The sequence below is a fragment of the Rattus norvegicus genome, chromosome 1 (genome assembly GCF_021556685.1).
Source record: "Rattus norvegicus strain SHRSP/BbbUtx chromosome 1, alternate assembly SHRSP_T2T, whole genome shotgun sequence".
NCBI lineage: Eukaryota > Metazoa > Chordata > Mammalia > Rodentia > Muridae > Rattus > Rattus norvegicus.
The window spans coordinates 148323960-148338380 of record NC_141534.1 but is presented as its reverse complement, the minus strand read 5'-3'; the positions used below and the strand labels follow the sequence as shown (position 1 = coordinate 148338380).

Below are 14421 nucleotides of genomic sequence, written 5' to 3'. Positions count from 1 at the left end.
ATTTTTGTGTCTTATCTGTTCACTGTCTTTGGCTTTTTTTAAAAAAAAAATACTTTCTTAACTTTATTTATACTCAACCATTCTCTTTCCTTTTTGTGGCTAGCATTTTCTGTCTTTGAGCATAACCATTTCAGCCATCTTACTGAGGTGGTCTGTTTCACAGCATGAGTTTCTGCCTGGGTTCTCCTGGGCTCCCTTGATCAGTAACCCACCCACCCTAATTATACTAGCTTTCTAAAGAGTCATGATATTTCATAAAGCTAATGGCATGATGTTAAACTTATTTTAAATATTTAGAAGTCATGAGCTGGGTAGAATGTCAAAGAGCCTGTTTTCTTTCTTGATGCACAGCTCTCTAAAATGGTTCAATATATGACTTATCAAGACGAAAAGTCAATGGCATCATGGCCTTTAGAGAGCAGAGAAGCACAAGACGAGTACACATCGTGAGGGTGCAGTAGGGCAGAGACACAGGTGCTGATGCTTGGGGTCCCAGCTTATAAAAGCTTCTGGTGTGATTGCTTGTTTTCTAAAGGGATAAGGTCATGGCTTGAGGGAGTGCGGGGCCAAGTGATGAAGTTTCACAAGAAAGAATGAGGTTTGAATTAGTTTCTTAGAAGAGTAGGAGAGTGGATGGACTTGGGAAATGAGGGTGATTGTTGAGGCTCTTGGGTGTGCATCTGAAGTAAGCAGTGGAAATGGTTGAGGTTCGCTCCAGGTAGAATGAGTTGTGCAGGCACAGAGAGGGCAGAAATTCAATTCATCTTGAGTACAGTCAAGGAGGTTGAGGCCAAGGAGCAGTGGGTGGGAGTGGGATGGGGGTGGGTGACTAGCTGTAGAATCCAAATTTCGTTTATTAAATTTCTTGGTGTTCAGTGTTTGCAGTTTCTCATACATTCTGTGCCCTAATCCCCTGGGAAGTGTAGAGTTGGCGAAGGTTGCCCCCACACACAACAGGTTGTCTCTCTACCTTCTTCAGCTTTTCCCTCACCTTAGCCCATTTATCACTCCTTGGGATTATTTCTTATGCTGCTGAAGCCTTTAGAAAGCCCTTGCTATGCTTATGTCTTAAAATACTTTGCCTATGTTTTTCTTCAGTTCTTTTAGGTAAAAATAAATTATTGAGAATTTTGTACATACATCTAAGGCGGTTTTGATCAAATATTGATCCTTCCAGTCCATAAGCACAGGAACCCTTCCATCGCCTGCTCTCCAGTTTCCTCAGCCTCTTCAGCTTTCCTCTTGAAGGGCTTCCACCTCCTTGGTTAGAGTTATTCCTGGTCGTTTTGCTTCCTTTTACAGATGAGATGGTTCTCTGGTTCTCAACAAACTCATTCCCAGTGTAGAGCAAGTGTTCTGATGTCGGTATGTGGTCTTTGTATCTTGCTTGTTTGTGTGGTCTGTGGATTCTCTGGTGGAACTTTCAGGACTGTCAGCTGTATGTGAGGATGACTTCTTTATCCCCATCTCTAGTCCTTCTAGTTCTTGTGTATAGTAGTGTCTTAAAGGCCGCTGCATGTCTGCTTTCCTTATGCTGCTGTGATAAACCACTGACCAGAACACTGTAAGGAGGAGAGGGTTGATTTGGCTCACATTGCAGTCAGTCTGTTACTGAGGGATGTTAGGGCAGGAACTCAAGCAAAGCAGGACTTGAAGAGGGAGCCACAGTGGAATGTTGATGGTTGGCTCACACATTGCTCTCCCACTGGTTTGTAGTCAGCTAGCTTCCTTATATGGCCCAGGACCACCTGCCTGGCACCGGCCACAGTGCACTGGGCTCTACCACATCAATCATCAAACACAGCCATAGATAGCCTAATCTGGGTAGTCTCTCAGTTGAGACCCTCAGATAATTCTAGGCTGTGTCAGGTTGACAGCTGATGTTAACAAGGACAGAATCTGAACTTTTTATGTTTTGGTGCAGTAAACTCTCTTAGACTACTTGATCCTTCAGATAACTTATGTGACTTACTGACTTACTACTTCTTCACGCTGCTATTCTGTTGTGGTTACTACTTCTCGTATTAATATCATGTTTCTAAATATCGCTGTCTTTTCATAAGTCTTTAAATGTCCAGAAGCTGTTACATGGAGGATTTAAAATTATAAGTTTCACTTAATTAAATTTTACCACTGGCAACAAATACTGTATTTTTCCCTATGAATTAGTAAGTCACTTTATTTTTTACCAAGCGCCCAATAGTAAAGTTTTTATCAGTGTATATAACTACACAGACTCATGAGGAAGTTTCATATATATGTGATATATATGTCTGTATATCACATATATCTATATATCAGATAGATAGATAGATAGATAGATAGATAGATAGATAGATAGATAGATAGATAGATAGATAGAGGGATGGCATTATTATATTTACCCAAACCTGGTCCTTGTCCACTCCTACCTCCTGCTTATCTCTTTCCTGTTTCCAATATGTATATGAGAGAAAACAAGCCTTATTTGTCTTTCTAAGTCTTGTTTATATGTTTTAACACAATAATCTCTAGTATTAATAATTTTTCTTAAACACCACAGTTTCTTTTGATTGAGTAAAGTGAGTGTGCGTGTCTGTGTGTGTGTCTGTCTGTCTGTGCCACATTTTCTTTATCATTTCTTAGGTGCCCAGCCCAATTCCATACCTGGGCTATTGTTGTAAGTGGCCCAATAAACATGGGTGTGCATGTTCCTCTACTGTATGCTGCCTTTGGTTCTTTGTATATACATATTCAGGGTTGGTAAACATGGTCTGTAATAATCCTCTTACTGATCCTTTTATTTGTATGGATGTCTCTCTCTCTGTCTGTCTGTCTGTCTGTCTCTCTCTCTCTCTCTCTCTCTCTTTGTGTGTGTGTGTGTGTGTGTGTGTGTGTGTGTGTGTGTGTGTGTGTGTGAGGGAAATATTGAAAATCCTTTATCATTCTCCACTTAAGAAGAAGACAGTTTCTCAGTAAACCTGATGCTCACAGATTTTGCTAGGCTGACTGGCTAGTGCATCCCCCATGTCTGCTTTCCCCTTACAAGCACTGGCATTACCAATATATATACTGCCGTGCCCAACTGTACATAGTATACTGCCATACCCAGCTGTACATAGTACATACTGCCGTGTCCAGCTGTACATAGTATACTGCTGTACCCAGGGATTTGATTCAGGTCTTCATGCTTGAGCAGCAAACACTTCACTCGCAGAGCTATGTTCCCAGGCCTTAATTTTAGTCTTGGGGACCTCCATACAGATACTAATAGCTATGCTGATTTGTTCCCCAGCAGTGCCTTAGGCTTCCATTTGCCACCTGTATCCTCCCCAGCATTTGATGTTTGTTTTCTTGATGGCGATAGCTATTCCTGCTGGATGAGATGGAATCTTAACTGTAGTTTTGATTGCCATCTCACTGCTCAACTCACCAAATATCTAAGTCATAATACCAACTTTTTTCATATAAAAATGGTATATATATATGAAAAGAATCTTTTGGCTTCTGCCTGCCATATTTTGGGTGTCCATTAGCTTTGCTGTTCCTAAAGCCTCTTTCACTGTGTCTCTTATTAAAATACCTCAAGGTACAAAAGATGACCACAGAACATGACCACCACATTGGACTTTTAAGTCGAGGAAGCACCAGGCCTGGCAGATACCTAGAGTTCTATGTCCAGTCTATAGAGATCATTATGAATTAAAAATTAATACATGTGAGCACAGTAGTTATAGTAGACATTTAAAATTCATAAACTCTACAATTGCTCCACAAGCACCCATTTGACAGTGCCTTATTTCAAACAAGGAGGTGAGCTCTTAAAGTGCTCAGATTGGTGCTACTGTCTCTTCAGTGCATGGACAGTACTCTGAGCCTACTGTTGGGTCTGCTTTAAATAGTCTTTAATATGAATTGAGCTGTTAAGTGAATTTTTTGCTGCATTAAACAAAGAATTTATTGCCTTCACATAATATTAATAAAATATTTTAAAGGTTTCTTTGATTAACAAATTTTGATTATTTGGGTATCTTCCTCTTCCCAAGGGAAGAGTCCTCCAAAGTATCTGTGAGTAGAATCGTGTTTAGTGTTTCGTTTACTGACCAATCAGTTACCAGGCATTATATTTTTCAAGTTCAAAGGTTGTAAATGCCTTTAAAAGTGTAAAGATCTACTAGCCTCCTTGTTTGGGGTAGGGACAGAGAAATTTAAATTTCCTGTTGTGTGGGGATGGTAAGCTTGATGCCTTTTCTCCTTGGGAAGGTCCTCTGTGATTTGATAGGGAAGTGTAACAGACTTTAGTTAAGAGGGACATCTACCCACACATGTGTTGACTGAGTTAGTGATGAGATAAGCTGATTTAGGGGAAATATTGGGGGCCTGAGTTCTCTTTTTTGTTCATCTCACGAGAACTAGAAGTGGTTAATATATTTAGGTTAATGACACAGAAAACAAAAATAACATCTCTCTAGGGAAATAGAACCTGACACAATTTAAAGTGAAATCTAAATTTAAGTGTAATTCTTGGGTCTATAAGATGGCTCAGTGGGTAGAGACTTGCCACCAAGCTTGATGACCTGCGTCTTGATTCCCAGAGTCCACATGGTAAGAGAGAATCTACTCCAGTAAGTTGTGATCTGACCTTCATATGTGCACTGTACCATGTCCATGTGTACTCGTGCACACATGTACATGCACACAAATAAACACACATATTTAAAAAGGATAAAATATAAAAATTAAGATTTTAATTATTTTACAAAGCAGGAATATTTTATCTTTGTCACATGTATGCCATATAAGTTTTAAAGAAAATCTGGGCTTTTTTTGTTTCATCTATTTTTTTTTTCTTCAAAAGCACAAAGTCAGAGATGAAACATACTGACATTGACTTTTGTTCTTTGTTATGCCATGTGTGCCACAAGTAACTAAAGTTGCAAATATTATGAAGGACAGTCTGAGTGCACCCAAATGGTTTCAGCTTTATGCTGCTTACATCTGTTCAGACAATCCAGTCGTACAGCACAGGTCACCTCTGTCTTAGCCTGGTGTCACCAGAAGTGCACATCCTTGAGTGGTACAGCATGTGCCCCAGCCATCCCTTCCTTCACTGAGCGTACAGAGGCAGGATGTGTTTTGGTTTTTAGCAGAATACTAACAATAGGTGTGTAAGTTTTTAGTTGATAAAAAGCAAAGCTTCTGACACTGTTTTCCAACCATGGCTGCTGCCAGGAGGCTGCTTCAGATCCAGAGAACTGTAGTCCATCCGGTGCCCACAGGATGACTAGCTTCCTGCTTAGTGTCCTAGCTCATCTAAGGCTTGTTCTGTTTGCTTTCTTTACAGACCTAACTACCGTAATGAATGCTGCATATTGAGAGAAACCACAAGAAGGTTAACTGTTTGATTGTCTGATTCTTGGATTTGATATGAACCAACAGTCTTTGTTGTCACTGACAAAGCCCCAGTGTGTGTGTGCATTACATTCCTCTCTGTTCTGCTGAAGGGAAAAAAGAGACATTTTAACCTTTTTAAGGTTATTGACTTAATTTTATGTTATTTGGTTGCATGAAGTTGCCCTTAACCACTAAGAATGATCAAGATTTTGCAGACTTCTCCGTGTCTAGGCTCCTTTTCCAAGGCAGTCCAAGTCATCAGCTTTCTGCCTCTATCCCACCATCATCAAACACTCAGCGAAATAGTAATTCGTATTTTTAGATAATTACTCAACATAATACTTCAGGATGGGATTTTCTTTATAGCAGAACTCAAGAACCAACTCCTAGATACATACTGTTGGTATATGGAGATGAAATTACAGTCATCTTTCAGTTTTAAGGCCATGTGTAAAGTTTAACCACATTGTACAATACCTATTCTGTATTAGAAATAGCTAGTTGAAACTTATACTTCTCAAAACTCATGTTCCTGTGTACACAAGCTGAGTTTACATGTGAACTTAGTGAGTCTTTTTATGTCATACCAAAATAAAGCAAGGATTTATTTTTTTCCCAAAGCCAATACGATTTGAGCTAATCACTCAAGATGGTCACTTTACACTTGAAAGCTGAAATCAGCAGGAGCACTATGGGAAAACAAAGCATTGACTCTTGAAGATAGACTTTTAAACTAAACTTTTCTTTTAGAACTAGAATTAGAATAGTTACCATTCATCCACCAAGCATTATTATGTGTACATTATCGTCGCTGCTGTGCTAATAGAGTCTTATTTATTTTTATGCCAGCTTATACTGTGAGAACACATTAGTCAGTTTGGGTTTCCCTAGCCCTGCTATGCTTGTCCTTGGAAGATCTTTTGTGTATGTCTGAGGTTTGTAGCCGAAAAGTTTACTGTAAAAAAAAAAATCAAAAACAACAAAAAAATGTATTGTTTTTACAGAATAAATTTATTGGAATGTGTCCTGGGAGTAAGGTTTGAGGTTGTAAACACCTGAGTCAGTGTCATTTGGCTCCATATGTGTAATGTGAAGTATTGATGTAATTCTTGTGTTATAGCGAAGGTGGACAGCAAACTGACATTAGAATAAGTGCAGGTGAGAATCTTATTTTTTCTATCATTTTTCTTTTAAATACTCTGGATGTTAGGTTAATCGAAAACACTGGGAGGGACAGGAGGGAAAAACCGTAGCATCTGTCTGCATGTCTAAGAAAACACCAGCTCAGTGGACACTGTGTTTACACACAGCCTTACGTGCATCCTGTTTGCTTTGGGTGTTCTTACCGTGTTGAAGAACTAATGAACATGAAGAGAAAACAGAAGAAGACTTAAATCCCAGCGTGGTCGTGATGATGAAGGTGATGCAGGGCTCTGAGGCTTAGATGCACCAGTCAGTCTACTGCCCCTGCGACATCACCGTCCTTCAGGCTTATTCCTGTCATTTAGCTATCAATGGCTCCCCAACGTACTCACACATTTCCAAGTATGGAAAATTCGTTAAAGACAGGCTGTCAAGTCAGCTATTTTCTTTAAAAGGTACTTTTTCATTTTAAGTATTTTATTTTAAAATGAAATTTGTCAAAAGATATCTTCATTGTAATGCAAAACATATGGAGAACTTAGATAACAATTTAAATTGGAAGATATAACAAAGGTTTTTTGTTTGTTTGTTTGAGACAGGGTTTCTCTGTGTAGCCCTGGTTTCCTGGAACTCACTCTGTAGACCAGGCCGGCCTTGAACTCAGATATCAGCCTGTCTCTGAATCCTGAGTGCTGGGATTAAAGGTGTGTGCCACCATTACCTGGCACAGATTTCTTAAATAAAAAGTTCAAAATTTGTCATGAAAATGTATATATAAAATGCTTCAAAATTAATAAAGTTTATCTTCATAAGCACCAAAAAATAATTTTATTGAAGATATACACAGAAACACAAGAGAAATAATCAGCCAGCCACCTATGAAACAAGTGTTCATTAAGGCAACTAATGAAGTTGATGTGTGTCATCCTAGCTGTTTACATTCAATAGAAGTTTTGACAGCAATTTTGAAAACAGCAATAAATAATACACTTTCCATATGAAAACACTTGAATCAATTTAAAAATATTGTGATGATCTGGCATTTATATTAGGATTGTCAACTCATACATTTCATATGAAGCTATTTCTCCAACCTGTAACTGCTACTTTGAATTCTTTCCTATGCATAGTGAATATGGTTAGTCACTTCTGAATAGCTTCATTTTTATGGTTTTTGTAGGCACTAGAGTTGTACTTTTCACACGTACTGTGTGCAAACAATGTTAAGATCAATGGTCACATTCACAGACAAATGTTGATATATTTCCTTAAACAAGCTCTTTCTCAGCTTTAATTTTCTTTCAAAACCGAAAATATACCCATTCAATACGAGTAGTTTCACTCACACGTATGCTGCAAAGCAAGTGTGTATCCTTGTGAGTATTCGTGTCTGGGAGGGGATAAAGGAGAGCAAGCGCCAGTTCCATAACAGGTCAGAGACAACGTGAGGTATGTTCATTCCAGCTTTTCATCTGCCTTGGTTCTTATGAAGAACTCGGGACTGTAGGTACAACGGTAAGCCAAGAGCTGAGGAAGAACTCCATATGCTACGTTTAATGCTAGAAAAAAGATTTTCGCTTCTTCAGGGACTCTGTAGACATAAGCAGTTCTGGCATGAAGGGACGCACCGATGTGAGAAAACTGAGCCTGTTTACGTTAAAACAAAACAAAACCAGTAAGGACAAGATCTCTTCGCTTGCATTAATGATGAATTCTGTCTCCTTCAGCCCATATGCCCTCAAAACCTATCTTAAAGGCATAATACCTTTAGGTAATCCAGTCTTAATATATAGTCTTTCACTAAATTTAGGGTTGTTCTTGATCTAACTATTCAAATAATGTATCTGCTTTAAAGTATGTTTTTAACCTGTCCAGTGCCAAATACCAAACAGTACTGGCTCAATTCAACAACAACAAAAATTTGAAACACCCCCCCCCCTTTTTCTAATTTGAATTTTAGGAAGACTATGAAGACACTCAGCAGGGTCTCATAAATTGGGTTTGAGTTACAAATGAAGTTGTTTTTAACATTTAAGCTGTAGTTAGTATAATAAGCTACTTAAAAGAGAAACATTGAAGGTCTCAGACCGCCCACTGGAAGCCAGAGCTCAGAGCCCATCAGCATATACTGTTTATTCATTTGCGTGCTTGGTTTTATGTAACTCAATAGCTCTATGGTTGTTTGTAAGATAAGCTTGCTAATAGCTTGGCTGTGGATAGCAATATGATTATAAAATGACAAATATATACACAGGCAGCCTTTCCAAAGCAGACTGAAGTCTACTTAGGGCAGTGACTGCTCAGCGTAATTGAAGTTTGAGAACAGAACAGCAAGGGCTCCGTCTGTTTATATGGAATAGTTTATAAACTACTCAGAATGTGACGGTTGAATTTTGCTTGGCTCATTTGGTTTTTGTACTTTTCATAAGCACAGAGAAAAACTATTAGAAAAGTAATACAGGACATAGCAGGATTAAAAACCAAGAGAGTATTTTCTCAGAAAATTTGTTATTATAATAATATAAATTCCAAGTCTGCACTTCTATGTTTGCCTGAAAATCAAGATACACAGAAATAAAGATTAAGGATTTATGTAGTTAAATAGTAAATTATCCGTTTACTATGCTTAAAGAGAAAAGAGTAAGGATCCTGCAATCTAAGGAGACAGAAGTAACAATGGATCACTAGGGAATTTGTTTTCAATGTATTGTTACTTTATATGTCTTTCCTTATGGAGTCAATTGAGAGTGCTAAGTGCTAACAGATAAAATGCTACTTAGCATTTCATGTGACCTTGACAAGAAAAGAGCATGTTCAGGATTTGTATCAATGGCAGATATTTTAATGGGCTACAATTTATAAATTACTGATATATTCCAGATACCTCTAATCTGTTTTTACTTCACTGAAAATTAAATTCCCGTGGCGTGCTGACAAGGACCCACAAGTGGATTACCTGTACTGTGGTCCTTGGGCACTGAGAAGGTTCTGCCCTTGAACACACCTCCCTGGGGCAGAGAGCAAAAGGCCCATCCAAGGTTTGCCTCTCAGGGCTATGCAGACAAAGACCTGAGATAAAGGGCACTTTGAAAGCTGCCTTGAGGAGAGAGACTGTTTGGACAGTAGGGGGACTCTGAACAAAAATGGCTCCTGACACTTTCTCTAGGTCCTACTTTAGCTGATTTTCTGAACATACAACAATTTTATTTTGGACTAGAGGCCAGTTTTGAACCCTGGTTTTGTCAGATTTGTGGGTTTAGTGATTCTGTCCTTATAGATTGTTGTGCTCATCATAAAATGACCGAAAAACACTATCCATAATTCCCAAGAATAAGAAACATGAGCAGTTGGTTGTACTTATGTAGGCAAACCGTCCTGAAAGGTCAGTGATTGTGTGGGTCCTTTCCTGCACTGAACGGTGCGCTTAATACCTCATTCTCATGAACAGAAAGCTCATGGCAACATTCAAAAAATGATCTGTGTCCTTAGATTAGATTGTACGCCCACCGGGCAGATACTGTGTCTAATGTTTTGTGTGGCACCTATCACATTGTTAGAGTTCAATAAACGTTCAACAACAATGGTCTTGTTACTGTCAGAATACAAAAGAATCTTTCAGCATACTTCTATACCTATGGTAGTAGGCCATTATACTCAGAATTAGTAGTAAGGGTGAGGGTCATAGCACTCATCACCAAAAGGTGTGTAGCCCTGAGAACAGAGGGAAGAGACTAGTTGTGTGCAGCTCTGGTATGCACAGGGTGTGTTTGTGGCAGCTGAGTGAGCCCACACCTGCCGCTTCCTCTGATGGTGGCTGCTCAGGGTTCCACGTTTCAGGAACTGTGGTTTCACCTGTAGAGGATTCCTTTCCCAGATGCATGTTGGTCACCAGTACTCACCACACTTGCTTCCCTGCAGGACCTGGGACTCTGCCTGGAACCCTGCTGGAGTTGAGGGAGTAGGGATGTGTGCTGCTAAACTCCACATCTCAATTAGAGCTGTAAAGCTCAGTAGTGTGGCTGCCACATCTAGTCACTTCCCTTTGACTTAATTCTAAGCTTTCTACTTGCAGAAATAGGAGATACTTGGGTTGTTTTGTTTTTTGGTTCAATGGAATGTTTAGAATGTAGTAATGAAAGTAAGAAAAAGCTAAACTGTAATAGCTCCCTCTCCTGTATTTATAGAGAAAATTAGGAAAGGATGACTCCCCTATCCTAATCCCTCTCCTCACTAATCACAAACCTAGCTCCACGTGAATGTTAAGGGAACAAAACTGGGCATTAGGACAGAACCCTCTGTTGGGCCCCATGTAACACAAACGTGATCCACAGTGTAAGCTGGTAATTCTGACTGGATTGAATCATAGCTCCACCACAAGCCAGGTAACAGCCACCTCTGGCGGGGGAGGGGTAGGCATACAAAGCTCAGTTAAGTACCTGTTTGTGATCTGCCATTCCTTGACAACTTGGGCTTACAGTTTTTTAGGTCCCTTTGTTGACCTTTTAACTCCTTTATCAAGGGATAAGCTTGTAAGAAAGTGAAACAAGGTCAAAGTTTAACACTAAAGGTGCTTGGTAATGAAGCATCAGAAGCAGATGGGAAATTGGTAGCCTAGTTACCTAGGAGCTTCCTGAAAGGTTAAGATACTCCTTAAAGGTTTCCCTGAAGAAAAACGTTACAAGACACTCTTTTCAACTAAACTGTCCACAGATGTGGCTGCAGATTCCGGCATAGACAAGAGTGGGGGCGGGATTGGGGAGTGCATGGGGAGAGGTGTAACCAGACTCAGCTGGCCCAGTCGGTGTAGTCTAACCGGTGCCCACTAGGAACCTGCCCTTAAGCTTTTACCCAGATTTTTTTTTTTTTTAGGTCATGATATGTGGATATACTTTGTTTAAATTGTAGAAGAATCTCAGTGAGAAGGCATTTTTCTCTCAATTCTTCCTGGGAATCTCTATTTAATAATTATAAATCGGAGTCTCATAGCTTTTACATGTCAGGCTCTGGTACTCATAACCTCTTTAATCCTTAGCAGCTTTACAGAAGACAAAGTCGGTGATCAAGAGAGCTAAAGTGACAGAGGCTGCTTTAACTGAAATTACAGATTTAACTAGTGACAACAAGGACAGTGAATCCGCTCCTGCTGTTAATTATATTAACTTAGACGTTGGTTTCATTTTCAGTGATTCTAACTGTGCAGTCAGCCATTGGGATCCAAGGAGGATTGGATCCAGGACGTTGGGAAATCCCATATATGTCAAAATCCTTGGAGCCTCCAGTCCCTTGTATAAAGCGTGTGTGTTATGTATGTTTCTGCATGTGTCATATTAAATGACTTACAGAGCTAAAGTGTACCTGTAGTGCATACTAGCAGTATGAGCAGTTGTACTGTGTCTTGTAGGAAATAAGAAAAGTCTACCTTTTGTTGAGTACTGAGGCCCATCATAGGCCTCAACCTACACTCTTAAGTTGGTTAAATGTGCACATAACTAGAAACTGACTACTTCAGGCGATGGGGAACAATAATAAGTGAATTGATACACGCTGCCATGTTAGGCTTACAGCTTTAGTCCTATAGCAAGCTGTGTGTGAAAAGAGATTATAGGTCCCCCAACGAAACTTGGCCTGGTTTTTATTTTAAAATCTTGACTGAGCTTTCATTTTCTGAAGAAAACAAACTTGGGAGGTTCCTAACAGTCTGAAATCCAAGACCCAATCACTACCCAGTGTGTCTTCCAGTGATCTAAATAAAATATTACAATTTTTTATTAAGTTGCAGTGCCTTAGGAGTTTATTGTTCAATATTAATATTTTACACGAATAAGACATGGCGGTGTGTGTTTGTTTTTCCGGCACTTGGGAGGCTGGAGCAGGAAGGTCACAAGACCAGCCTGGACACTGGTGGTGCTAGGGAGCCAACAAAAAGGTTTGACATTGTCAGTGGGAGCACAAGTGTGCAAAGTGTCTAAACTAGACAACAGCTTTAGAAACTAGGGGATGCTGGTCGAAGATACAGCGATCCCTTGGGCCGCAAGTGTGCCCTCTTTACTGGCGGGGCCCTTTCCTAAGTACCGTAAGTGCAGAACAAAGCACATTCTGGTTATGCGCGTCATTTCTAACTTTACTTAAGCTGAACACTGAGTAAGTAGACATTAAAGCCAAAATGAGAGCTAGGAGAATGTTGAACATAAACTCTTTGGGCCATGCCACGTGGGCTGACCTGTTGAGAGAAAACTGACATTATAGGACCTGACCCTCACGCCCTGGACTGCACTCAGCAGCAAGACTGACTTCAGTCTGTTTTGTCAAACTGGACTGTGATAAGCTTTAAGGCTGCTGCAAAGCTTAAAGTCTGGCCGCGCTCCCTCTGCCAGGCCTACAGCCCACACTGCCCTTCCCAGGGCCACCTGTCTGGAGTCCCAGGTGCCCACTTGAAACTGAACCTCATCCACAGAGCAGTTGGTCTTACTGTAGGCTCTAAACCCGTTTGCCTCCAGGGTAGGCCTTCCTGACCCTCCTGTCTTAGCCATGATTATTCCACATAACTGGATGTGTGTGTTTGGGTTCTCCTGTCTAGTGCTCAGGTTATCCTCTGAGACTGACCTGGCCGCATCCCTGTCCTTTGCTGCCCTTCTAGCTAAGGACACTCAGAATCTTATCTTGGGGTGGTGGCAGCAGGCAAACCGGTGCACATGCATGTAGAGGATGCCATGTGAATAAAGGCATAGTTAGCTGTTGGGCTGGCTGGTGAGTGAAGTAAGTTTGTCCTGGACCGGACAAGTGAAGAAGAGGGGAACCAAGCCAAGGCTAATTCTGCCCTGACCGCCTGCTTCCATCTGTTGTCCCCTGAAGCAGGTCAGCCTAGTGAAGTTCCATCAGCCGTCAAAAACTGGCTGCAGGCACCACTATGCCTGCCCCACAGTGGTTCAGCTCCCTAGTGCACACACCAGGCCTACTTTGTGCTATCAGGCACTGCCTCAGCTGATTGCTTGCAGGGGGCAGGAGGAGATGATACTGTGGATAGGAACCTTTAGAGCTGAGCAGAAGAATTTAGTCCTATATTTCATTTGGTGATGCTGTACCTCATCTTTGAAGGGATAGTTAAATAAAAACACAAAGATGTTCCATCCATTCGTCACACCATTGCTTCGGAGAACTGAGGTCACATTTGCCAGCCTCCCCTGCAGCTAAATTGCGAGATCTGGCCCATGAAATCTTGCTTGTGATCTTTGCGTAAACTGACTCAGCTGGCCCCAGTAAACACGTTTACTTCATTAAGCCACTGAGAACTTGTTCACTACCACAGAGCATGTAACCTACCCTCACACAAGGCAAGTAAAACAAAACATGGTTACACACTCAGACTAGCATAGTGGCAACAGGCTCACTCTGGAAACAACTGACTTGACCTGACCCTAGGGATGGGTGCATATGTAGTGGGGGAGGGGGAGGGGTGTATAAAGAATTATCTCAGGGTCTGGGAAGATGGCTCAGTGGTTAAGAGAACTGGCTGTTCTTTAGAGGACTGGAATTCAGTTCCCAGCACCAGCACAACCATGTGTAACTCCAGGTCCAGGTGAGATGGTCCCTGCTCTTGTCTCCACAGGTCTACAAATGGTGCAGAGACACACATGCAGGCAAAACACCCATATACATTAAAGGAATTTAGATTCCAGGTTTGGGGCTTGAGTTGATCAATGCAAGCCCAGGCTGTTTACAGAGATAATGGGAAGAGGAAAAATGGGGAGATCAAGTCCAATTTTAATCTACATTTGACATCTACCTGGACATGGTGAGAGACTGAGAATCATGAGTCAGGGCTAGTCTGGGCTGCAAAGCAAGACTGTACCAAACAGGAAAATATGTTTTCTTGTATAGACTTATACTTGCTTTGCAGCTGTGCTT

The 14421-nt window shown here is 40.7% G+C and overlaps 2 protein-coding genes across 24 annotated transcripts in view; one reads left to right on the top strand and one right to left on the bottom strand.

Annotated features, from left to right (window-relative positions):
• Positions 1–10097, top strand: part of Hdgfl3 (HDGF like 3) — a 52644-nt gene extending 42547 nt beyond the window's left edge. For 3 of the 5 annotated variants that reach the window (XR_015668248.1, XR_015668253.1, XM_087631584.1), the window contains exon 6: positions 5324–7339. Coding sequence is in view for 2 of the 5 variants with exons in the window: in XM_087631584.1 (XP_087487710.1) it covers positions 5324–5329 (6 nt within the window). In the remaining 3 variants the exon portion in view is untranslated. 5 annotated transcript variants of the gene reach the window in all.
• Positions 6364–14421, bottom strand: part of Tm6sf1 (transmembrane 6 superfamily member 1) — a 30255-nt gene continuing 22197 nt past the window's right edge. For 11 of the 19 annotated variants that reach the window (XM_087569851.1, XM_087569857.1, XM_087569911.1 and 8 more), the window contains one exon: positions 7322–8163. In XM_087569851.1, the coding sequence (XP_087425977.1) occupies positions 7972–8163 (192 nt within the window). In that variant the 3' untranslated portion in view covers positions 7322–7971. 19 annotated transcript variants of the gene reach the window in all.